Source organism: Megascapheus bottae, chromosome X (assembly GCF_031878675.1).
Source record: "Megascapheus bottae isolate mThoBot1 chromosome X, mThoBot2.hap1, whole genome shotgun sequence".
NCBI classification, from domain to species: Eukaryota; Metazoa; Chordata; class Mammalia; order Rodentia; family Geomyidae; genus Megascapheus; species Megascapheus bottae.
The window spans coordinates 50,815,761-50,842,805 of NC_143547.1; the positions used below are offsets into that span (position 1 = coordinate 50,815,761).

Consider the following 27,045-nt stretch of genomic DNA (forward strand, 5'->3'; position numbering starts at 1 on the left):
ATGGTAATACGTGGCAAATTAAAGTCAGATTCTCTATTCTTGATTGAAGAAGTGTACAAATCATGGAAACTCTGAATTTATCAAAGCCAACATTTGAATTTTCTTTGCCCACAATATCCTCTGAGGGGAATGCTTCCCTAAACAACTGAGTGATGGTGGCGAACAGTTCCACCTCCCTTTAGAGGTAAACGATTTTGTTTTTTTTCCTGTTTTGCTGAATAAACCAAGTTACTTCCTCTTGTAGCTGTACAAGCCTGCAGTTCTCTACAGGATATCTGGGTAGAAAGGGTAAGGTTCTTGGCTTTCTTTTCATACATTCAAAAATAGAACTAAAACGACTCTGTGAAGTGAAAATGACCGTGTGATTTTTTTTTGCTGCTTCCACTGAAAATGTAATTCTGAGTCTGTTACCATCTTACTTTTAAGGGGGATGTATTATAATGAAGAATGAAGAATCCAATGAGGTAATATCTATTTATAAGTTTAAGTGGTTAAAATGTTCGGTGAAACTGCTGCATGCTTTTCTGAAAGGAAATGGGACTGTCAAGATACAAAGCTCCTTTCTTTACAATTGAATATGCCATTGAGACAAAACAGGAGTCCAGACTTATATTAAACACTACTCCTAACAATTCTCTGCTAAAATTCAGATTGTGGTTGATTAAATGCCTCTATGCTAGTGTGAACTATGGGAGAAAGTAAACTTCCAGGTTTAAATCCATGGTTTTTGTCAATGATATTTTCAGCAGCATTCAAATCGTAAATAGATTTACATGCCTAAATCTTTTCGTAAGATGAGACTTGACATGTTTTCTTGGACTGAGACATTTTCCATGCATGCATTCTCTGGTGGGACATATTGGCTTCAAATATCACAAAAGGATTTTCATCAAGCCCCAGAAGCTGGCACAGCTGTCCACTCATTGGGGCTCATTCTCAACTTACGGTGAACATTTCTTTGGATGTATTTTTAATTTGAGAACATGGGAAACATTTTAGGAAAGTGTTCCAAGTATTTTTCCTGTCTTTTGGGGAAGGAATTTCTTCCATTCTCTTTACTTGAAGTCATAAAACAGTTGTTCATTTTTTAAATGTATGTTAGTTTCACGCTTGGAATTTGATGAAGTACATAAGGTGATTCACAATTATATAAAATGATATGTGATCCTAAATACATTAGTGATTCATTCTCATACTGCTACCTTCTCATGACATGAGCAATTACATATTATTTTGTAAATACTGAATTCTATCAGATTAAAGAGTTGGAGGTGTAAATTCTCTTTTAGAAGCTACATCAATGAAGTTTTTCTGTGAAATATTAAGAAAACAATTTTATTGTACTACTGTTTTTCCCCCAGAAACAAAATGAAACTAACAGCTGTAGACTACATGAGCATGAATCACAGGATGGCAGTATCTGCTTATTATGGTTGCCAAGTGGCATCAAAATGATGTTGAGTTTTGAGAGAAGTTTTGCCTAATCTCTCTGACCACAAGTACGGGTGGGGTTTTTCCTACGTGGAACTAGTTCCAGAGTGACTGAGACTTTGGACAGTATATGAAACCTAGGCAGACTAAGCAGATGCATGGCTCCAGTGTCTTCTAGAAAACCTGAGGTCAACAATACTCCTTGAACTGACCAGCTTTAGAAACTGAGTTTTGGAAGGATTGTGAAAAGAAGATATCTACAACAGACTGAGAAACTCTGGATAGAGGTTGTTTTTGTTTTTGTTTTTTAATTTTTTTTCTGCCCAGTTCACTCTGATTTTGTCCCATCCACCAGACTAATTTACTGAGAATGAGGGTGGTTTCTCAACCAGCTGCTCACACTGGATGAAGGAATTAACCATTTATGTATTACTAGCAGTAAAGCATATCCCCAAATTAGTGCTTAGTAGGAAGCAGACATTTGCTGAATTGTAGAGCTCTAGGGGGAAGGAGAGGTTGCTGTTGGCCAATTCTGTCCTGATATCTTGTTTTCTGCAGCTGTGAATGTGGGTGTCCTAGAAGGCTGAGTGATATTTCACTACCACATGAGATATTTTTGCATTTGGTCAAAATTATTGCTCAAGATTGGAAAAATAATACTTGTCTGTATTTTCTAGGGGTATAAAATGATAACATACCACTAGAATTAAATGTACAAATTAGCCACTGCTTAACCATATTATTTTGAGGTTAGGAAAAGACTTCTTTCAATCTGATTTGTCTCCTCAGTCCTCCCTATATTTCTATGTATTGAAAAATGTCACTATTAGTGATGTACTGCAAGAGGTTATTTACTGCCTCTCTGAATTCTTACTTTTTGAAATGCAAGCATTTCTATGAGAGATAGAAGGTTAAGCTAGTGAAAATTTAGTAAATGAGGATATGACCTAGATTTATCATTCATTTGCTAAATTTTCCCAAACAAGAAAGGATCACATTTCAAAGGGTAGGTCATTGAAAAAACTCAAAAGTGTAAAAAGGAAGACATTCTAGGATAACGTAAAGAGAATTTTGCTGACTTCCATATCTTGCCAACTTAACAACTAGGGTATATTCATAATGTATATGTTTCAACAACCTGTGTGTCTATGTATAAGTAACCACAAAGCTAGCCATGCCAATCATTTGGATTGATTTTTTTGACTTTTTGATGTTTGGAAGGATTAATATTTCCTCTTAAACTTAATTCCAAGTATGATGTGCAATATATTATAGTATTTCCTATAAATATATCACATTTAGTGATCTATTTTGTTTTTCTTCATTATTTTAATTTTGAGAAAGATTCTTGTTAGCATATGGTAGTTTGTACAATCATTCCATATGTATATATAATGCACTCCATTAAATCCAGCCCTTCTAGCACTCTCCCTCATCCATTATACCTACTTTTAAAAACAATTCCACTTGCTTGTATTGTTCTGTTTTCACATATGCATATTCTACTTTGATCAAATTCACCATCCTTCATCCATTCATATGTCCTTCTTAAAGCTGATTTTAATTGAGTAATAATTGCTTATATTTATAATATACAATTTGACATTTTTGTCTATGAATATATTATAGAAAGATTTGATAAGTCCAATGAACAAATCTATTATCAACTTTTCTTTTGGTGCTGAGAATATTACAAATCTGTTTTTTTAATCACTTGTGGTACTTGAATTCAATGTCTAGGTGCTGTCCCTGAGCTCTTTTACTTAAGGCTAGCACACTACCACTTTGAGTCCCAGCTCCACTTGCTGTTTTTGAGTGTTAATTAGAGATGAGTATCTTGGAAACTTTTTTTTTTGCCATGGCTGGTTTCAAGCTGTGATTCTTAGTCTCAACTTCCTGAGCAGCTAAGATTCAGGTGTGAGTCACAAGCATCTAGGAAACAAATCTAATCTTGAAGCAATTTTTAGCTATGCATTATTAAGTATGGTCATCATACAGAGAAATTGGTCACTGAAACTTTTCTTCTAGTCTAACTTTATACTCTTAGCCTCCATCTGTTTGTATGAGATTATTGTTTTTTTTTCTGTTGGTCAAGGGACTTGAACTCTGATCCTGGGTACTGTCCCTAAGGTCTTCGGCTCCAGGCTAGAGCTCTACCACTTTAGTCCACAGCACTACTTCCAGTTTTCTGGTGGTTAATTGGAGATAAGTTTCTCATGGACTTTTTTGCCCAGACTGGCTTTGAGCCATGAGGCTCAGATCTCAGCCACCTGAGTAACTAGGATTACAGGTGTGAGCCACCGGTGCCATGCTGAGTTTAGTACTTTTTCATTGTGCTTATTAGTACTCTTTATATGGCATTACTTTTCTGTACATACCTTAAGTCACTTAGACTATTGTTCATCAATTCACTTCATGTTCCTATGACACAATTTCTTTCTTTAATATTATATAGCATTTCATTGTGTATATATGCCAAATTCTCCTTGGGGATTCACCTGCTCATGAATAGTTAGGTTGTTTACATATCTTGATTAGTGGATGATTGAAGCGTTAAAATTAGAGTATAGATATGTCTTTAATCAATTGATTTAAATTCCATGGATATATATTTGAGTTTTCTATATTTGAAAAACATTCATATTATTTTCTAATTATGTTACCTGTAGTAGTGTGCAAATGTTCCCTTTTCTGGATAGTATCTCTTATTTGTCTATAGATTAGAGCAATGTTCTTGCATCTCTGTGGGAAATAAGAGAGCTCAGATAGTCTAATTGTCTCATTTGAGAGTTGGCTTTGATAGATGATTTGGTTCAATGGCTACAAAACAACTACATGTTTGGCAGAGAGACTTCTGAAGGTTTCAAATTGAGTTTACTAAAGCCAGAGAGTGATAGCAAGTGAAACCAAATCAGAAACTTCTTCCTTGCTTGTGAATTACACTCATGACAATGAATATTATGGGCAGTAAAGATTTGGGAGATTATCTGATGGGTTCTTATCAATTGTATTATATATGTAAACTGTAGTAAGTCCTTTAAAATTCTCTTGTCTATTGAACCAGCCTATTATGCTATAACATCTCAGTAGGCAATCTTTTAAAGATTGTATTTAGAAATGTTTTTGTCCCAGAAAAATTGCACAAATTTAATACTGTTGCTAATTATGTGGATTCATCTCAGATTCACAACTTACGAACTCAGTCTCACAAATCACCTCGTATTTCAGATGCTAGTCATAAGCACTGGATCTTCATGTTACTCATTCATCTGTCTGATTTGGCCACAACTTAGAGGGAATCTCACAACCTACTCCTAAGGTTGAAAAATTTGTTCTCCTACTTCCTAGAAACATGATAACACACTACTTATACTTACTGGTTCATAACAAATTGCATTTCAAATTATCTGATCATTATTCCAATATTCATTCCTTTTCGATTCTCTAGAAGTTGGGAGTGGCATATTAAAAGATAGGGCTGAACATGGCAATTCTCTGATTGTAACTCTTCAGCCTGACATGTTACATTTTGTTCATTTGGTGTATTTGATGGACATATGGGTCGTTTCTTCTCTTTTGCTTTTATGATGGATGATATTAATAATGTTCATGGAATGTCTTTTGGTGTGGATAACATTTTAGTTTCTCTTGATTATGCACATTAAGATGGAATGGATAAGTTCTATGGCAACTGTATTGTGAGTCGCTGTCAACTTGTTTTCCAAAGCAGCTACACTACTTAACAATCCAATCAGTAAGGACTCAAATTGTTACAAATGCTGTTCAGAAATTTTTCTTTATTTTATTTTTGCCAGTCCTGGGCTTGAGCTCAGGGCCTGAGCATTGTCCTTGGGCTTTCTCAAGGCTAGAGCTCTACCACTTGAGCCTCAGCACCACTTCTGGCTTTTTTCTATGTATGTGGTACCGAGGAATTGAACTCGGGTCTTCGTGCATGCTAGGCAAGCACTCTATGACTAGGCCAAACTCCTGGCCCCTTTTTTATTTTTTAATTAATATATAATAATAGTATGAAGGGGGTTTCACTGGAATAATTTTAGGTGCATTGGAAGCTGGAGAAGGGGATGTGCACTTTTAATCCCACTGAGGGCAGGAAGCCTAAGGGATACACCTTAGGGATACACCTATGTGGGAAGTAAAACCCTGTACTGAAATATTATCCAGCAAAAAAATGGCTGGATTCATATTTCAGTGGTATCACACCATGTTAACAAGTGCCATACCACCAAAAGAACAAAATCTAACAGACCCTCCCCCCACAAAAAAACTGCTAAAAGTAAATAGGTACTTAAGGCACATTATAATGGTGCTAATCAAAATAAAAGAAAGCAGGTATTCTTGAAAGACACAAGGTCTTTACATACTAGGAAGATACTTAAAATTGGATTTCTCGGCAGGAAGTTCAGGAACGAGACAAGGATGCTCACTCTTATCTCTGCTATTCAACCTAGTACTGTAAGTCAGAGCACACATACAGCAATTACTCAAAACGGTGATGTGTTCATTTCAAAAGGAAGAAAAGGGGAGAAATTGTCCCTGTTTGGAAATGATTATCTTTTATTTGTCAGTCCTGGGTCTTGAACTCGAGGCCTGGGTGCTGTCCCTAAGCTCTTCAACTCAGGCTATTTCTCTACCAGTTGAGCCACAGTACCACTTGTGGTTTTCTGGTGATTAAGTGAAGATAAGAGTCTCACAGACTTTCCTATGGGGCTGGCTTTGAACTGTGATCCTCAGATCTCAGCTTCCTGAGTAGCTAGGATTACAGGCACGAGCCACTGGTGTCTGCAAGATAATTATCTTCTATGTAGAAAATCCTTAGAAATCTTTGAAAGATATTTTATAAATGCTAGATGAGTAAGCTAAAGTTTCAGGAAACAAAATAAAGTTATAAAAGTTAGTTATTTTTTATTGTATTTTATTGTCGGGATAATGTAGAGAAGGGTTAGAGTTACATTTGTCAGGTAATGGGTACATTACTTCTTGCACACTGGTACCCCTTCCCATATTTTTGTCCTACTTTCCCTCTCCCACCCCAATCATCTTGTTTTCCCCCTTCCCTATTTCAAATAAACAAATAAACTTATATACAATATACCAGGTAACAAACTCAGATACAGTATCCACATGAGGTTAATCATAAGCAGAAAAAAAGAGAAAAGAAATAACTTCACATAATACATTAAGAACAACAATCACAAAGAGATAAAAAGAAGAGAAGGAATCAAGAAAACCATCCCACTTAAATGAACATCAGAAGATATTTTGGAGTAAATTTAGCCAATGAGGTGAAAGACAGGCACGTTGACAATCATAAAACATTAACGAAAGAAATTAAAAACTAAAGGTGACAGAAATAAAAAGATTATAGTCCTCTGGATACTGGAGACTCATATCTGAACTCCTAGCTGCTCATGAGGCTGAGATCTGAGGCTTGCAAAGAATCTAGAAGAGAAGATATGGTTCAAATGACAGAGTGCTAACCCTGAGCAAAATTGTGGTTGCCCAGGCTCTGAGTTCAAGCCCCAGGACAGACACACACGCTAAAAATATTTCTCATGTTCATCAATTGTAAGAATATTGCTAAAATACCTCCCAAATGTACAAACTCAATGCAAGCTGTCAAAATTCTAATAACATTTTGAAAAGAATTCCTCACAAATAATCTACTATAAAAATGGAACCACCGGCGGGGAGTTTGGCCTAGTGGTTAAAGTGCTTGCCTAGCATGCATGAAGACCCGGGTTCGATTCCTCAGCACCACATGCATAGAAAAAAGCCAGAAATGGTGCTGAGGCTCAAGTGGTAGAGCTCTAGCCTTGAGAAAGTCCAAGGACAGTGCTCAGGCCCTGAGCTCAAGCCCAGGACTGGAAAAAAAAATGGAACCACCAAAGGTTCAAATAATCAAATAAAACCTAAGCAAAAGAAGAACCTTGGAACCGGGAGCTGGTGGCTCATGCCTGTAATTCCAGCTACTCAGGAGACTCCAATTAACCACCAGAAAAACCGAAAATGGCGTTGTGGCTCAAAGTGGGAGAGCGCTAGTCTTGAGTGGAAGAGCTCAGAAATGGGGCTCGGGTCCCGAGTTCAAGCCCACGACTGACAAAAAAAAGAACATTGGAGATGTCACATAACCTAATTGCAAAATCTACTGCAATAGGAGTCAAAATAGCATACAAATTATGATACAGAATTGAGATTAAACAAGTAAATCCATATGTCTGAAACCAACGGATTTTTGACAAAAGGGCGGCAGAGTATACAATGAAGAAAGAGCATTCTATTTTTATTATTATTATTATTATTATTATTATTATTATTATTATTATTTACCAGTCCTAGGGTTTGGACTCAGGGCCTGAGCACTGTCCTTGGGCTTTCTCAAGGCTTGAGCTCTACCACTTGAACCACAGCACCACTTCCAGCTTTTTCTATGTATGCGGTACAGAGGAATCAAGCTTGGTCCTTTGTACATGCTAGGCAAGTAATCTAACACTAGGCCAAATTCCCAGCCCCAAGAGCATTCTATTTAATAAATTGCATTGTGAATATCGGTATAGTTATATGTTGAATAAACTGGATATTGACCTCATGTTATACAGACATGTGAACTCAAAATCTATTAGAGAAAATCTAGGTCATTAAGACATGTACTCAGGGCTTTGCTAACAGTTCAAGGCTAATGGTACGTTAATGGTGAAAGTCACAGGGGACTTCAATGTCTGTCTGTTGCTGGGGTCCTCCTGCTGTCTTTTCTTCATATATTTTTATTGTAATTAATAGAAGGGTTACATGATATTTGCCAGATAGATGGTGCATTAATTCCCATACATTGATACCCTTTCTCATGTCTTGGTCCCCATTTCTCCACCCCCCCCCCCTCATCATGTTCCCCCCCCCACGTTCCCTATCCAATTTCAAATAACCAAATACAGATATATCTGATATATCAGGTAACAAAGTGAGATACTGTAACAATATGAGATAACCAAGGGACAGCAAAGGAGATGAGAGATAACATAGTACATTAAGAACAACAATCCTGCTGTCTTTATCGCTTACTGGGGAAGCTATAGACAGAGGTGCTGGGACTTTTTAGTTCCGTTCCATGCATGATATCCTCACAGCTGGCATTTTAAAATGATCACAATCTGCTATCCCATTGCTCATTCTTTCTCTCAGCAAGTGTCCCAGCTTTGTTTACCTGTGTGGTGATGTACATCTCAAAGGGCGTGGTAACTTGTTTAGCCACAGTTAATCATTAAGTCTCTAGTAAGAGCTTGTAGCAAGCCAAAAGGTGTTCTACAAACGGACAGTATTTATGTGAGTCGGGTGAAAGACTATTGGAATTTGCTCCACATTTCATTTCATTTCACTTCATTTCATTTCACGTGGAGTGGCATCACAAATGTTTCATATAGCATTTTATTGTCTGACAACCTAATCATACCATTATAATACATATGATTACATATACTACAATATATGTTGGAACATAATGACTTTTTTGGTCTATTGAAGTTAGTGTTAAAATCAGAGCCAGTATTCAATAATTTCTGAGTAATTTGGTTATGGGTCTCTAATCTGAAATCCATTTTTAAAATGCCAAATGCCAATGTGTCGCTGTGACGGAAGCTCGGAATGATCAAAAACATAAAATAATACAGGGCAATAGTATTATTCTTCAGATGGACAAGCTTCTCCTTTATTCAAATGGTTCTTGGATTCTAAAGTAGCTCAAATCTAGGAAATTATTGTGAGATTATGATTGTCTTGGTCATTTAAATTAGAATTCAGTCCATTAGACCTAGAACTTTTCTACTTAATATATAACATAACATTTCTATTTCTTTGTAGGACTACCGTGACCAACTAGCCAACACCACAGATGTCTGTGAGCTAAACTATTCTAACTATGGATTTGAATTCAGTCCATATCTACTTTTTTTGGTGATTAAGTGCAGTAACTTGGCCCTTGTAGAGAGCTTCCTACAGTGTCAACAGTTCTCACTGTATTTCCTGTCTTATAGAGATTCATCACAAAACAAATATTAGATTCCCTTTCCATATGTATTTCTCACAGGTGTACTGTTGAATGACAAGGACTTATTTAATAAATATACTCTATAATTCCAGTTTCCATAAGCCTTTAAACCCTTTTCTGTACACTATGCAAAAGTAGTTACTATATTATACTTAGAGTATAGTACATACTTAGAGCCTTAGTGCTTTCTTTCCCCTTCGTACCCTTTATAATTGCCCAAGCTAAAACTGAATACAGAATGTTTGCTTAGTGGATCTCCATCATTATATCCATCTGACCCAGATCTGTATTTCTGCAACCATTAGCCTCTATTCTTAAACCCATCCCTACACATTTGTCCAAGATTTCTCTTTGTGTAAGTTTGGTAAAGTGTATAGTTCTTTTGGTGTGCATAATATCATATGGAGAGTCACACTTCTGTGTTTCACCCATGAAGGTCTACTAGAACTTAAGTTATGGTTCTAGAAGCAAGAAAAGTTCTGGGTAGTTTCTGAACAGTATCAAAGGCAACTACCTCAGGATACTATTAAACATTCTTAGGCAAAGACACAGTGAAATCATTAGGCAGACTTAGTGGGCCTGCTTTTATTGGACAAAAGACAAAATAATTTAGGTGTTTAATATCTCCAGCTTCATTTGGATCTGTCATTATACTTCCATTCCAATTTTTAATGTCTATTTCTTTTCAACCTTATTTTAAGAGAAAAAAATCCTGCCAGCTGGGGAGCTTAATTTACCTTGTAATCAGCCAATTGAAGGATGCGCTTGTTTTTGGTTTAACTAAATCTCTTGGCCCTATGGCTACAAAAGATAAGTGTTTCCTTCAGAGGCCATGATGAAACTTGAAGGTCATTAAAATAAAGGTTGAGCTGAAACTTTAAAGCCCTGTGCTCAACCTTTTACCTTGTCATTCTTTCTAGCTCAGTTAGGAGTGAGCAGCCCAAAGTATTATGTTTGAAAAATTAATTCTAAAATGACATGCACATAGATATTTAAAACTTTATCTTCTGTAGGGCTTTAATACAGTAAAGGCAATGCAGTATTTTGTGTACCTTTATTGTTAAATCATGTCTTGGCTACCATTGTCTCTTGACTATGAAAAAGAGTCAATGAAGCTTTTAATTCTAATCATATTAGTCAAAGTCAATTTCATTATATCCAGAAACAATCCAGAAATTCATCCTCAAAATATTAGACATCTAGAACAATTCTTAGTACTCAGATCAGTGTTACTCAACATTTATACAGTGGAACAGATTGAGCCATAGGTGTAAATTAAGAGATACACTGCAAAGAATTGGTTATGCAAGTGTAAGGACATATTAGGGAAATCAGAAATTCATTGACCAGTTTGTCAGATAAAGCAAACTTAGTTTTGCAGGATAATGCTACTATGTGTAGTCAGAAATCCTTCTTTGAGAAAGTCTTGACTGGTTGAATGGATCTAGTCAGATTATCTAATATATAATTTCTTTCAGCTAGAGTTGAATAAATATAGGGTTACAAAAATATTTTCAAATATATTAGAGATACCTCACATCTATGCTTATTACAACATTACTTACAAAGGCTAAAAAGTGTTTTCTATATGTGATTACACAGAAAAATATAAATGCTGCATAGAAAATATGTTATTTATAGCACATACATATAATATTCATAATATATAAAACTGTAATATTGATCATATATTCTTCTACTTAAACATATAATCCATTATATATACATAACAGACTATTATTCAACCACAAGGATAATGGCATTAATCCTGTTATTTCCAGTAAACTCTATGGAACTGGAAGACATTCTGTCAAAGAAAGTAAGACTGACACAGAGAGAGAAGTCTCACACATTTTTCTCTCATTTGTGGAAAGTTAAAAGAAGTCAGCCTGAATGGAGAATGGCTTTTATGAGGCTGAGAAGGAGGGTGGGGGAAATGAAGAAATGAATCTTAGATATGACCAGGGCACACTGTATATATGTGCTGAATCACATTAATACATATAACTCATAAATATTAAAAAAAACTCTGAAGACAAAATGTATACAAATATGCTTGGTAACTGAGAAATATAGTATAAACATAATGCATAAAAAATACCATCACAGATATCAACTTCATTGCTTATGGCTAGCCAGTTCTTCTAGTATAATCAGATAGAAATAATATGTTGTCATCTTATTAGAAATAAATTGACCATATCACCATATAAAGTGAGGTTTACCAAAATAAAGTCCAAGAAATGGAAACAAGAGATTTTTTTTTGCCAGTCCTTGGACTTGAGCTCGGGGCCTGAGCACTGTTCTTGGACTTTATCAAGGGTAGAGCTCTACCACTTGAGCCATAGCACCAAGAATCAAACTCGGATCTTTGTGCAGGCTAGGCCAACACTCTACTGCTAAGCTAAACTCATGGCTCCCAAGAGATGATTCTTTATTATATTGCATATGTTTTTTTTTCTTTCCTTTTTGCTTTGGTTTATTTTCTTTTGTAACTGGTTTTTTTTGCTATTTTTGTGCCCTTTGTCTTGTAAATAAGTCTATCTGATTTGGGGAGCTGAAGGAGAAGCACAGAACCAGTGAACAATGGGTGAAACAATTCAGCAGTGCTATTCACTAGACACTATCTTGGAAATGAATTTGGGGGGGGGGAACGGATGAGAAAAAAACTGGGAGATAATGAGGGAGTGGGTAATATTGTTCAAAAGAAATGTTTTTATTTACTTGACTTAAGTAACTATAACCCCTCCATACATCACCTTTACCATAAAATTTTTCAAAAAAGAAATAAATCAACCATAAATATTAAGATTTTTTCCTAGAGTTTCAAATATACTCTATTTACCTTATTCCAGTGCCATATTGATTTGATTACTGTAACTTAGTATTGAGTTTTGAAATGTGGGAGTGTGACTCCCCCAGCTTTGTTTTTTTTCTCCAGTCCTGGGGCTTGAACTCAGGGCCTGGGCAATGTCCTTGGATATGTTTTACTCATGGCTAGACCTCTTCCACTTGAGCCACAGCACCATTTCTGGCTTTTTCTGTATATGTGGAACCAAGGAATTGAACCCAGGACTTCGTGCATGTTAGATGAACATTCTACCACTAGGCTATGCTCCTGGCCCATAGCTTTGCTCTATTATCAAGCAGTATGGTTTGCTATTCTGGGAACTTGGCATTTTAACAGTAATTTTTGGATTACTTTGTCAGTTTCTACACATAAATCAGCCAGTGTTTAGTAGTACTGCAATGAATTTGTAGACCACTTTGATTAGGCTGCCATTTTAGCAATAATATGTCTAGCAAAATATTGTATTCCATTTACTTTGATTTATTTCAATTCAACAACATTCAGTTATTTAAGTATAAAGTTATTTAAAACATTTGGATGAATTTCTGCTAAGTGTTTTATATTATTATTATGGCAATGCATGTAGTATTACTTACATTTTGGATTATTCATTATTGATGAACAGAAAGGAAATGAGTTTTGAATATTGGTCTTGTTTCTTGACGACTTGCTAAATTTTCCCTTTAATCCAAGAAGGTTTTTAATAGGCAGATGAGTAGTTTATTTAAGATTTCCTATGTGTTTATTGGGTTTTTTTACATAAACAGTTTTACATCTTCCTTTCTTCCTTATGTACTTACACTAGCTACAAACCATAATAAAAGAGTTAATAGAAGTGTTAAGAATAAATTTTATGGGTTGGGAGCTCATACTTGTACTAGGATTCGAACTCAGGGCCTTACAACATCACTTGACATTTTTTCCTCATCGCTAGTGCACTGCCCTTTTAACCACATTACCTGCTCAGTACTTTGCTAAATAATTGTAGGTAAAAGTCTCATGAACTGTTTTGCTTGTGATGGCTACAAACTGTGATCCTCTAATCTCAAACTACTGAGTAACTAGGATTATAAGTATGGGCCACTCATACTCAGCTTATAAGATGTTTTGAATTGTTAATTTTGTGCCTTTTTAATGATAGTCTCATTCCATTTTTAATGTTTTATAAGTTAAGATTCATTAGTGTGTGTTAATATATAAATTCATCCCAATAAATTTGACATAATATTATGATGATTTTTTTCCTATTAGTTCAGTAATAGTGCCCTTGTTTCAACCTTGATTTTTTTCTTTATAGCAGATTTTATTTTTTTCTCATATATTTTTATTGTAATTAATAGAAGGGTTACATTATATTCACCAGATAGAAGGTGCATTACGTCACAAACATTGATACGTTTTCTCATGTCTTGGTCCCCATTTCCCTCCCCCCTCAACCTTGATTTTAATAAATTGTATTTTCTTTTTCTGTATGTTTGGTCTAGCTAAAGGCCAGTCCATTTTAGTTATCCTTAGAAATAATCGATGTTGGTTTCAATGATTTGCTTTATTATTTTTCCATTATTCATTTAGTTTACTTCTGATCTAACCTTTATTATTTATTTCCTGACATTTGGCTTTAGTTTTCATTTCAGTTTGTAGCTTCTTAAGGCAGAAGTTTAGGTCATTGACTTGAGAATTTTGTTATTTTTAATATATCTTTTAATCTACAAATTTCCCACTAAGTCTACTTTAATTTTATTGAATTAGTCTGTTATATTTTTAATTTCATGGCTGCAAAAGTATTTTTATAATTTGTCTTGTGATATTTTTCTCTTTTTTTGCCAGTCCTGGGCTGGAGCTCAGGGCCTGAACACAGTCCTTGGACTTTCTCAAGGCCAGAGCTCTACCACTTGAGCCTCAGCACCAATTCCGGCTTTTTTCTATGTATGTGGTACCGAGGAATTGAACCCAGGTCTTGGTGCATGCTAGGCAAGCACTGTATCACTAGGCCAAACTCCCGGCCCATTTTGATATTTTTCTTTGATCCATTTTTCTTTAAAAGTGTGTTTTCAAGTTTTCTTGTATTTGAGAATTTGCAAAGTTTTCTTCCTCTATTCATTGTAACTTTATGCACTTATGGTCAAAGACCATATTTGTATAATTTCAGTTTTTCAAATTATATATTCTGAATCCATTGATTGAAATGTTCTATCATTTTTCTATTTTAGTTTTTTTTTTTTTTGGTTGGTTATGGGGCTTGAACTCTGCCTGGGCGTTGTCCCTGAGCTCTTCAGCCCATGGCTACCAACCTACCCTGGAGCCAAGCTCCACTTAGCATTTTCTAGAGCTTAACTAGAGATAAGAGTCTCAGGTCCTTATGTGCCTGGGCTGGCTTTGAACCTTGATCCTCAGATCTTAGCCTCCTGAGTAGCTAGGATAAAGATGTGAGCTACTGGGCCCGGCTTAGGTTTTTATAGTGTTGTACAAGTTTTGTACATCCTTGCTAAACTTCTGTCAAGTTATTCTGCTACCAAGTTGTTCTGGCCCGATCATCTTACTGGGGTGCTTTTGCGCTGACTGGATAGGAACCATAGATAGTCAAGGAAAACCTTTTCCAGTGCTGGCAACCCTAGGGCCTTGAGTGTTCAACTCCTTGAGGATAACTGGCAGAGCCAGAGACTTAAAACTCCATACCCTGACAGGTAAACGCTATTGCTCTTGGCATTGAAAGCACACAGCCTAGCAACAGAAGCATTGGACAATTGCTACTAGTTGTTGCAGCTCTGCAGTAGACCTCAGTTGCTAGGATCTTCAACTCTTCAATGACAGGTATAATGACAGGTGTTTCCAGTCCTGTGCCTAAGGCAGGGATAGAACCTGACTTATGTAACTGTAACCCTCTGTTCATCTTTACAACAATAAAATTAAGTAAAAAACAAACAGTGATTTAACTGTTGTATCTTTGCTCAATTCCTGCCCTAGTGTGTCATGGCAAGGTGGGGCCCTCTAGTCTTTGTCACTTCTGTTATTGAAAGCAGCACATTGTAATTTCTAACTTTTGTTGCTTAGTTGTCTATTCCTATTTGTGTGTGTGTGTGTGTGTGTGTGAGTCCTGGGGCTTGAACTCAGGGCCTGAGTGTTGTCCTTAGGATTCTTTTGCCCAAGGATAGCACTCTACCACTTGACTTTTCTGTGGCTTATTAGAGAAGAGTCTCACAGACTTTCCTGCCCAGACTGGCTTTAAATTCTGATCCTCAGATTTCAGCCATCTGAGTACCTATTATTATAGACATGATTCACTGGCACGTGATTTTTTTTTTTGCCAATCCTGGACTTGAGCTCAGGGCCTGAGCACTGTCCTTGGACTTTCTCAAAGCTAGAGCTCTACCACTTGAGCTTCAGCACCATTTCTAGCTTTTTTCTATGTATGTGGTACCGAGGAATTGAACCTGGGTCTTCATGCATGCTAGGCAAGCACTCTATCGCTAGGCCAAACTCTAGGGCCCTGGTACATGTTTTTTTTTTTAAATATTTTTTTCATATATTTTATTGTAATTAATAAAAGGGTTACATTATATTCCCCAGATAGAAGGTGCATTACTTCACATACATTGATACCATTTCTCATGTCATGGTCCCCATTTCCCTCCCCCCACCCCCACCCCTCCTCCCTTCCCTATCGGACTTCAAATAACCAAACACACATATACACAATATATAAAATACCATTGTGGCACATGATTTTTATATTACTTTCATTTGTAGTTTTGCTTCATATATTTCAGCCCATTATTTTAGGAATATATATTTTTAATTACTAAATTTTCCTGATAAAATGATCATTTTCTAATTAAAATAGTCTTCCTTTAACAGTAATCTTGTCTAAAATCTATTTTGTCTTATACTAATTATTATTCTCTGTCTCTCTTTTTGTGTCTACCTGCTTCTCTCTCCTTTTCCCTTTTTCTCTCCCTCTTCCTCTCCTTCCCCTCTCTTTCCAAAAATGTAAAGCTATATTAGCAGGTTGGCCTTGAACTCTGGAGATCAACTAGACTTGCTTTTGCCTCCTAAGGAGCTGGCACTAAAGACACATGCTACCATATCCAGCAAATTAACAGGTAATTTAACTTTATATTCATTATAGCTTTCTTATGTCGTTAGGGATTCAACCCAGGGCTTTGATCTCTGAGTTATATACCCAATTATTTCTCTTTTGTTTAGCTTACATGGCTTATTTTCTTTTAAAAAATATATATACTTGCATGACTTATTTTCTAACTTTAATCAATTTTGTCTTTGAGTTTACTATGTGTTTATCCAATAGATTATTGAATGTCATTGTTTACTTTAATCCATTATTTTAATACCTGCATTATTTTTCCTATATTTATTCTGTTTATTTTTAATGACACATAATTTTGGATGTACATTGTTGCCTTAATATTTTCTTACTATGACACTAGGCATCTTTCTTTCCCTACTTCCCTTTCTTCCTTCCTATCCCTTTTTTCCCTCTCTCCTCCTCTCTCTTTCTTTCTTTTTGTTCCAGAACTGGGATTTGAACTCATGGCGATGGTGCTGGTCTTTAGCTTTTCTATTTAAGGCTAGCAGTCTATCATTTGAGCCACGGCTCCTTTTCCAGGTTTTTGGTGGTTAATTCCATGACTTGCTTTGAACCATGATCCGTAGAATTCAACCTCCTGAAGAGCTAGGATTACAGCCAGGAGCCATGGGTGCCTGGCAGCATTTAATTTTCAATTTTAAATTGTCATTATACAAACAATGTATAGAGGGGCTATAGTTACAAAGTCAGGTAAAAACTACATTTCTTTGGGAACAATGTCACCCCTTCCCTTGCTCTTTCCCAGTTTTTCCCTCCCAAGCATACCCACAAGTTATACAGTTCATATTCAACATAATGTCCAAGGAGTACCATTGTTGCATGTGTTTACCCTTTGTCTCTCAATTAGATATTTCTTTTATGTTCTATTTCAACTCATTTGTTGTTCAGGTTGCTTTATTTTTTTCAGTCATTTCAGAAACTTTCCTTGATAATGAATGTCCCACCTTATAATCATCTAGTCCAAAACAATACCAGGCTAATTTCAGTGAAAAATAGAAAGAAATAGTAGAAATAGAGGCAAACATTAGAGGCCTATAAGAATCTGAAGTAGACAATATAAATGCAGCAGAAAGAGAGAATTGGTTCAAGTTTAAAATAAAACAAGATACAAATAATAGGAATTGACAATTGTACATGTGCGTATTAAAAAGTAAATATGGTTAGGTGCACCTTAGTATGAAATGTTTTTGGTAAAGTAATCATATAGCAATATCCCAATACTTTTCAAGGACTAGATGGTGTTTTAGAAGCAATAAAAGAATATACTTGGGCCCGGGAGTTTGGCCTAGTGGTAGAGTGCTTGCCTAGCATGCATGAAGACCCAGGTTCAATTCCTCTGTACCACATACATAGAAAAAAAAGCCAGAAGTGATGCTGAGGCTCAAGTGGTAGAGCTCTAGCCTTGAGAAAGTCCAAGGACAGTGCTTAGCCCTGAGTCCAAGCCCCAGTTGGCAAAAAATAAAAAAAATAATAAAAAAGAATATACTTGTTGGGTAGTTATAACCCAAGTTTAGTACCCTCCCTAATCACAATGTCAACTAATGTAGCAGGAAGAATCATTGCCTTCTAATTGCCGGTTCCATCACATACTAGCAGTCTAATCTTGGGCGACAATTGGGCCATTTTTCGCTGATTTAAATGAGTACTTAAAGAAGCATCATAAAGATTAAGTACATGGCATTCTAGAAATGCTCAGGAAATCTGAATGCCATTAAATACTGAATCTAAGTGGGTAAATTTAGATTCTTCAAAAATCCAAAGAAAATCAAGGCTAATATGTGTATTTGTTTATTTGAATTAGGGAAGGGAAGGGGAAAACAAGATGATTGGGAGGGGGTGGGGAGAGGGAAAGTGGGAGAAAAACATGAGAAAGGGTATCATCGTTCAAGATATAATGTACCCACTACCTGATGAATGTAACTCTAACACCTCTATATGTTACCTCGACAATAAAATACAATTTAAAAAAGAAAATTGAGGCTACTAAGGGCTAGAGAAGTCATAAGTAGCTTCTGGTGTATATGGAACCTCATCTGAACACTAAACTATATTTGCATTTCAAATTCCTTCACAACTCAGATATAGAATTATACAAAATTTAGAATAATAGCAACACTTGTTATGATGAATCAAGTAGTTTACCTCTTTGAAAGTACAAAATAATGGTACATATTGTAGTTGAAGAAATTGTGGATCAAATAAATTTAAAAAAAACTTGTCATAAAAAGACATGTTCAAACTCAAGGTCCGTGTACAGCCTTTTTTTGGAACCATTTTAATGTATTGAGTATGAAAAAGAAAAATAAATCCAGAAAACTGATTCAAAAATATATTGGCCTCAGATGAAAAAGAATTTTAAATGGGTAGCTATGGGAGAATGTTTATAAGTTTCTCCAATATCTAGGGGAAAATAAAATCAGAAATGTTTTCCCTTTAAAAATGAAAATCAGTCATAAATTAAACAAAGTTCTTACCAGCTAGATTTTGAAACCTTATGAAAACTTTGAAGACTAAATCATTCTTTTGCTTTGATTGAACTCACTGCATTCACGTTTCTGACAAGAAATAGGAATTCTGAGACAACATAACATTTTTCTCATATCTACTTTGTTTTCAAGTTGTCTTGAAATTTTCAAGCATTGTTATATGAATGAAAAAGCCATAAAAGAGTGACTGTTCTGGATATTAATAACTTTTAAATGTAATTAATTTGCTAAAAATAAATTCATTAGGCTTTCCTCAAATATTCTTTGTGGTGAAAAGAACATCTCTTAAAAGCTTAACTTCTCAATAAGGCCTTAAGACAACTGTCATAATTTTACAACTGCAAAAGTGCTTAATATTTAAATACAGAATCCTGAGAGTGTGCTTTCTAAAAATCAAAACACAGTGCAAAATTGTTGTTATACTTCCTGTTCTATTACATTAAGGCATTTTTTTTCACATGGAGAAATAGCTAAATGAAGGTAAATAGGCCAGATTATCCTACACAAGAGGAAAATTAAACCACAATCTTGTTTGCCCTAAATATACACAATGTATCATTTGCCATTAAAATGAATGAATCAAAATTCAAAAGCATATTTCTTCCACTATCTACATGATTTTTTCATATATTTTTATTGTAATTAATAGAAGGGGTACATTATATTCACCAGATAGAAGATACATTACTTCACCTACATTGATACCCTTTCTCATGTCTTGGTCCCAATTTCCCTCCCCCACCCCTCATCTTGTTTTCCCCCTTTCCCTATGCTATTTCAAATAAACAAATAAGCATATACAATATATCAGATAACAAGGTAAAATATTGTAACAATATGAGATAACCAAGGGACAGCAAAAGAGATGAGAGAGAATGTCGGGGTTTTTACACCTCGACTATGTCGAGACCAAGAAAGGTTAGGGCCCACTGGCCGCCTTCACCCAGCCCTCCCTCTCCAGAGGGAAGTCCTAGACGCGCCAGGGAGACTGTCACAGCCATACTCGTTTATTGGGAAAGTACAAAAGGCTAAAATAGGGTGCAGGAGTCTATCAGCATAAAGGTGAGTAGGGCAGGGGGAGGTAGGTGCGGTGATCCTAGAGGGCAAGATGGCGGCAGGGCCAATCCCAGGGTTAGAGGTAGCCTTGTTTTACATCACAAACCACAACCAAACCTCCCAAGAAGGCAACAGACAGGTCGGATCTCAAGATTACGACATGAGCCCATTTTCCTAATGTGACCCATAAGATAACGTAGTACATTAAGGACAACAATCATTCATTATATGGCTTTTGTTTCTATATCCTGGAGGTCCTTTCATTTAACGTCATAGTATATTGCCTTATGTATTTAACTTTTGCTCTATTGTAAATCTCTGCTAGGAGAGCCCAAGGATTCTACTGGTTATGACATATGAGGGAAACCATTGAGCCTATGTTCCTTTGGGTCTGGCTTACTTCACTTAATATGATTTTTTCTAAGTCTTTCCATTTCCTTACAAATGGGGCGATGTCATTTTTCTGACAGCAGCATAGAATTTCATTGTGTACAAATACCACATCTTGTTGATCCACACATCAGCTGAGGGGCATCTGGGTTGGTTCCATATCTTTGTATGGTAAATAGTGCTGCAATGAATGTCGTTGTGCTAATGGATTTAGTCTGTCCTTGTTTCTGGACGATTGGGTAAATGCCAAGTAGTGGAATTGCTGGGTCATGGGGGAGCTCTATATTTAGTTTTTTGAGGAACCAAAAAACTAAAGAAGAAGTTTGCACTCCCACCAACAGTTCTACATGAAATTTTATATATTGGGAGCACAAATACATTTGATACTGTAACATTATTTTATAAAAAGGCATCCTTTGAAATTTTGTATAACATGATTTCTTTGGAGATAATATAGCCTAGCAATTCTTAGAAATTATTAATTTTTTGGCCAGTCCTGGGGCTAGAGCTGAAGGACTGAGCAATATCCTGGAGCTTTTTCAAGGCTAGTGCTCTACTACTTGAGCCACAGCACAATTTCTCGATTTTTCTGTGTATGTGTTACTAAGAATGTGAACCCAGAGCTTCGTGCATGCTAGGCAGGCAGTGTACCACTAGGCTATACTCCCGGCCCTTCTTAGAAGTTAATTATGAAAGAGTTGTTCAAATGCACAAACTTGGGTTTTTAAAAAATGTTACCATTTTTTACAAATAATTATAACATCAAAAGAAAGGGAATTTACCACAATGCTCATTAGTTAAATAAATTATACTGTGCAATTTTAATGCCCATTAAAAGTATTAGAGATGTAATTGACATGGAAGGATATGATATATTACTATGATAGCTATGATTGAAGGATTAAATGTATTGTTAGAGAAAGCTGTGTGAACACAAGTCAAATTTAGTATAAAAGAGCCACATATGCTTTCATTTATCAGTCTACATGTGTAGAAAAATTGTTTGGAAAAGAGGCATCGAAGTGTCAGTAACAAAACTTTTGGTTTTATATAAAACCAGACAACAGAGAGTTTCTGATTGAAATATATTTTGCATTAATAGAATTTGTTTTGTTTGTGTTTACTTCTGTTTTCCAATTCGAAATTCTATTCCTTGTGTGAAGAAATAATAAAAAATTAAAACAATATCATGTAAGGTTTTAAGGCAATTTCTTACACAATCTTACCATTTGGGACTAGAAAAATTCATTTTAAAATACTGTATTTGTCTTAGAAAATTTGGAGGGAACTAATCTCTCTTGCTGAAATAGTTCACTGTCAAGGTTAGTGGTCTAAATACTGGCATTGGTTCATTTCAGAACATTTGTTTTATTATTAGATAATTACAAAAATATGGTTTTCATCTTGGAAGTTCCTGGAAAAATAGAAATTTCTCTGTAGTGGGAGGCAAGAGATCCTGGTTCAGCCGTTGCCACTAATTTTCTGTGTGAATTTGGAAACTTTACTCTCCTTTTTTCTGGCCTTGATTTCCTCATAAATAACTGAACCAGAGTTTGATGACCTTTCACAGCTCTAATATTTTAGGAATCTATACTGCATCTAGAAGCCAAGCAGTCTTTAGAAAATGATATGAGAAAACAGACTAAGAAAATGAAATGAAGCCAAAATGCTCTAAAATATTCTTTAGAGGCTTCTTACTCTCAACTCACATGGATCCTTATTGATATTTCTCTCCCTTCGTTTTTCATGAGAATTTTTAATCAATTCCATTAAATTGCAAGGTATTTGAATGTTGTATACTTATGACACCTGCTGGTCACATCAAACATGACAGCTAATTTTTCAATCCCCCAACATTCCTTTCTACTCCTTCCTTTTCTCTAAGTGAAATCATTTTTTTCTATCCCAGATTCAATTTAACCAAAAACACTGAGTTGACCCTTGATATATTCAAGACATTTCACTAGACCTTGACTTTGGATGAAAGGAAAAAGTAAAAGAATGTGCTTTGGAAATGTAGGAGGCTCTCTGTTTAGGGGAACAAATTAGACTCTGTAAAAAGCAATGTAATCCCATCACACTGAATGTGTTAAGTACATTTCTTTGAGAAAGATGTATGAACTATGAATACTCTGAGACCAGAGAAGTTATTTGTACTTTGCAGATGTGAGAAAATGCTTCATGGGGGAAATGAGCCTTATCTTATTTTCTTGGGTGAGGGCTCTGTTTTCCCATGTGTGAAATAGTCATAGTATCTTATTGTTGCATAATATTGCTGCTGGAGATTGGCAGAGATAAATATATAAAGTACTTAGCATGATACCTGACAGTAGCAGATATTTAGTAATAGTTAATCATTTTATAACAAAACCAGAAATGATCATGAATATTAATCATTATCTCAAAGACTGGTTTTGGTTCTTGCTTGTATGTTCTTTAAAACTTTAAACTGAATATACAAACTATAGTAGCAAATATTTCAGCTAGTCTAATGCAAAAAACAGGAAAAAGTGATCAACAATTACAAGACTAATTGGTCAAGTTGGCAACAATTAACATGGTAAAAAGATGAATCACTCAAAAGTAGCTGTTTGCCTGACCTGGTTGCTTGATGGAACTGTCTGTTCAGTAAATATCTGAGAATTTCAGATAGTTATTGCAAATGGCATCAAATAAGGTGCTTGAAACTCTGGAATGCAGATAGGTTGAATGAATTTTTACTGTTTTTAATGGGTTAAAATTGAGTAGATATTGTCTTAGACCTTATTTTGTTTTCCAAATTCATATTTCAAATAATTGTCACGAAATATACATTAACTTTTGTACTTAAGTACATAATAGTGAACAGTAATACTGCTTCATTTCCCCTCTCATTCTAGAAAATTCTCAATGAACTAACTGTCTTTGCAAGCAATAAAAAATGAAATATTAAAATATAATTTATATATTTACTTCTGTATTCATAAGTAAAATTCAAATTTCTTTCTTTTTTTCCTAGGCCTGGGGCTTGAAATCAGGGCCTGGGCAATGTCCTTGGGCTTTTTCCAGGTTAGCACACTACCACTTGATCCACAGCACCACTTCTGTCTTTTTCTGTGTATGTGGTACCAAGGAATCGAATACAAAGGATCTGTGCATGCTAGGCCATGCTCCAGGTCCTAAATCACATTTCTTAAAATATCAAACATTTTTAAGGGTAAAATAATTTGTACTTTAGTGGCATTGGGCTAAAAGTGATAATGTTCTGACAAAACCAAGAACAAGGACCATGATGTATTAAGAAAGAATTTTTAACCAGGATGAGGAAGATTTCAGAGAAGACATGATTGTTATCTTCAGATGTATGAAGAGTTGTCATGTACACCAAGGAGTGATTTTTTTAATTTGGCATTGACAAGAATAATTAGAATAAAACAACAGGGGAGCATATTTCTAAATTGCTAGAGGAAAAATATTCTGAAAATTCTGCTAATTAAAATTGTAGTTGTTAGCCCGGCACAGTGGCTCACGCCTGTAATCCTAGCTACTCAGGAGGCTGAGATCTGAGCATCAAGGTTCAAAGCCAGCCAGGGCACAAAAGGGTCTGAGACTCTAATCTCCAGTTAACCTCTAGAAAATGGGAAGTGGGCCTTGGCTCAAGGGTAAGGTGGTAGCCTTGAGCTAATAGCTCAGGGACAACACCCAGGCCAAATTCAAGCCCCATGGCCTGCCCCCCCCCAAATTGTAGTTTTTCACATTGATAGCATTTTCACGGAATCGATGTGTGAGTTGAAGCAGAGATAGCTCCTTTTTACTTCATTAATGATCAGATACGTTTTAGTCTTTCACATATTCTGCTTATTGCTACAGGTGGTTACAAGGATATTCCCAAGGACTGTAGAGTTGCCATAATATTGTTAATAAACATATAAGTATAGTCAAAGGAACATTAGAAAGTGCTGTATCAACAGGGCTGATTGTGTCTTTGTCTTAAGTTTTGAGAAAGAGAGGCAAATGTTATCTGAATTGTGCTTTTTTCAAACCCATATGTTTCCAAGGCCTGATGAGTTTCCAACTCCAATCTAGACCCCTATTCAATATGTCATTGATGAAAGTTTATAGATCCATCTTAGCAGCTATTCCATCATTTAGAAGGAGCAACTGAAAACAGATTTGTAAGTACTCTTTTTCCCCAAGGATAATGACACATGTCCAAGAAATCTCTAAACTTTGAGTAATCATTGGGCACAACTGTATAATGAAAATGTGGAACCTCAAAGAGTGATGGACTGTTTGTGTGAAGGTGATTTTCCAGTGAGATGTTGCTTTACAGGTCAGATTAACTACATTTTTTTTGACATGGGGCTTGAACTCTGGGCCTGGGCAGTGTTCCTGAGCTCTTCAGCTCAAGGCTACAGCTCTACGGCTTGAGGCACAGCACCACTTCTGGTTTTCTAGTGGTTAATTGGAGATAAGAATCTCATGAACTTTCAGGCCCAGGCTGGCTTTGACACGATCCTCAGATCTCAGCCTCCTGAATGGCTAGGATTACAGGCGTGAGCCACTGCGGGTTCAGCAGATTATTTTTAAAGGAAAATTTAACTGAAGTGGCTTCCAACACATCCAATCTTTTTGATTCTTGAAAATATTGTGTTTGTTATGATTGCTTTGGAAATTAATATGCTGTTTTTCATTTTACATTTATGAAAATTCATACTTGAATACTGTTATAGTAAGAAAATGTATATATATGTATATGTGCATATGTACATATTTATATGCAAACATGGACTTGCTATATATGTAAGCATTCACTTGACTGTGTTTTTTTCCTTTATTTTCTGCAGAAACCATCACTCTAATGCTTTTCCTAAGGAAAACACGTAAATGCTCAAGATGGGAAGTAACAGCACAAACAATACAATGGCGAAGTGCACTGATTTACAAATGCCTTTTCAGTACTCCCTCTATGCAACTACCTACAGCATCATTTTCCTCCCTGGTCTTCTGGCCAACAGTGCAGCCTTGTGGGTTCTCTGCCGCTTCATCAGCAAGAAAAACAAAGCCATCATTTTCATGATCAACCTCTCTGTGGCTGACCTTGCTCACGTGCTGTCTTTACCCCTCCGGATTTACTATTACATCAGCCACCACTGGCCTTTCCAGAGGGCCCTGTGTCTACTGTGCTTCTACTTGAAGTATCTCAACATGTATGCCAGCATTTGCTTCCTGACATGCATCAGCCTTCAGAGGTGCCTCTTTCTCCTCAAGCCATTCAGGGCCAGGAATTGGAAGCGTAGGTATGATGTGGCCATCAGTGCTGCTGTCTGGGTCGTTGTGGGGACAGCCTGTTTGCCACTTCCCATTTTAAGAAGTGCTGGGTTAGACAACCAGACTGACTCCTGCTTTGCTGATTTAGGCCTTTACCATATTAGCATGGCTTCCTCCATTGGCATGGTAACTGCTGCTGAACTTGGAGGGTTTTTGTTGCCTGTTGCAATTATTACTTACTGCACATGGAAAACGAGAAAATCTCTGCAAGAATCCCAAGTTCCACCTCAGAATACCAAAGAGAGGAAAAAGGCTTTGAGAATGGTTTTGATGTGTGCGGTGGTGTTTGTTGTATGTTTCACTCCTTATCATCTCAACTTCCCATTCTTTATGATGGTGAAGCAACAAATCTTCGTGAATTGTTCCTTTATAAAGAGCACCCTGTGTTTTCACATTATTTCCCTATGCCTCGCAAATTTGAATTGTTGTCTAGATCCGGTTATATATTATTTTATGACCTCAGAATTTCGTGATCAGTTTTCCGAACACAGTGTCCTGGTTCTTCAGTCATGTGTGAGATGTAAGGACAGTGCTTTGGAAATTCGTCAGAGAAAGGAGGATCTTCAAACAATCTCTCTTGATTATTTGGAGGACTCCAATACATTGTAATCAAATAATATGTCAGAATAATATTATCCTAATTATATTCAGGAAATGCATACTATTTGAGCTAATTGAATTAAAAAAGAAAAGTCCAGTTGAAATTAATAAAAATTGTGGGAATTAATGTCCTTATAAATTGAAATACCTGTGAAGCTTTCCTTTTTCCTCTTTGTAGAAACACAAAATTCAGATGAACCTTAAATATTGCCAAAGTACTGTGGGATTCACCCACAACACTTAATTCTTAAGTATAAAATACAATTGTGTTCTAACATACTTTATAAACTTGAGATTCATAGCTTATAATAAACACTTTTGTTTGGATACCTGTGAGCATGTGTGAAGTGGTGCATGTTTTCATATACTGGTACTAATTCTGAAAATATTTTGTTATATTTGTTCATCAAAAATCAACTGGGGTCGGGAGTTTGGCCTAGTGGTAGAGTGCTTGCCTAGCATGCACAAAGACCCGGGTTCGATTCCTCAGTACCACATACATAGAAAAAAAGCCAGAAGTGGTGCTGAGGCTCAAGTGGTAGAGATCTAGCCTTGAGAAAGTCCAAGCACAGGGCTCAGGTCCTGAGCTCAAGCCCAGGACTGGCAAAAAAAATCAACTGTTCTATTCTTTGCCTAGTTTGATTGCTTCATATACAACTTCAGATATAAGTTAGTACATTAAAACCAATAAGTTAGTCAGGTGCTGGTGGCTCAAACCTGGAATCCTAGCTCAGCCTCTCGGGAGGCTGAGATCTGA

The 27,045-nt window shown here is 36.0% G+C and overlaps 1 protein-coding gene across 2 annotated transcripts; it reads left to right on the top strand.

The window, feature by feature from the left end:
• The first annotated feature begins 262 nt into the window (after nt 1-262).
• Nucleotides 263-26,486, top strand: LOC150041074 (putative P2Y purinoceptor 10). Of its 2 annotated transcripts, none has more exons than XM_090325868.1 (3): nt 263-288; nt 16,335-16,441; nt 25,205-26,486. In XM_090325868.1, the coding sequence occupies exon 3, from the start codon at nt 25,245-25,247 to the stop codon at nt 26,295-26,297; it is 1,053 nt and encodes a 350-aa protein (XP_090181994.1). In that variant the 5' UTR covers nt 263-288; nt 16,335-16,441; nt 25,205-25,244; the 3' UTR covers nt 26,298-26,486. The 2 variants fall into 2 exon arrangements, with proteins under 2 accessions (XP_090181994.1, XP_090181993.1); XM_090325867.1 differs by lacking the exon at nt 263-288 and adding an exon at nt 386-464.
• Nucleotides 26,487-27,045: the final 559 nt, after the last annotated feature.

Coding starts and splice junctions, on each gene's coding strand:
- LOC150041074 (XM_090325868.1), top strand. CDS start 25,245: ATGCTCAAGATGGGAAGTAACAGCACAAACAATACAATGGCGAAGTGC.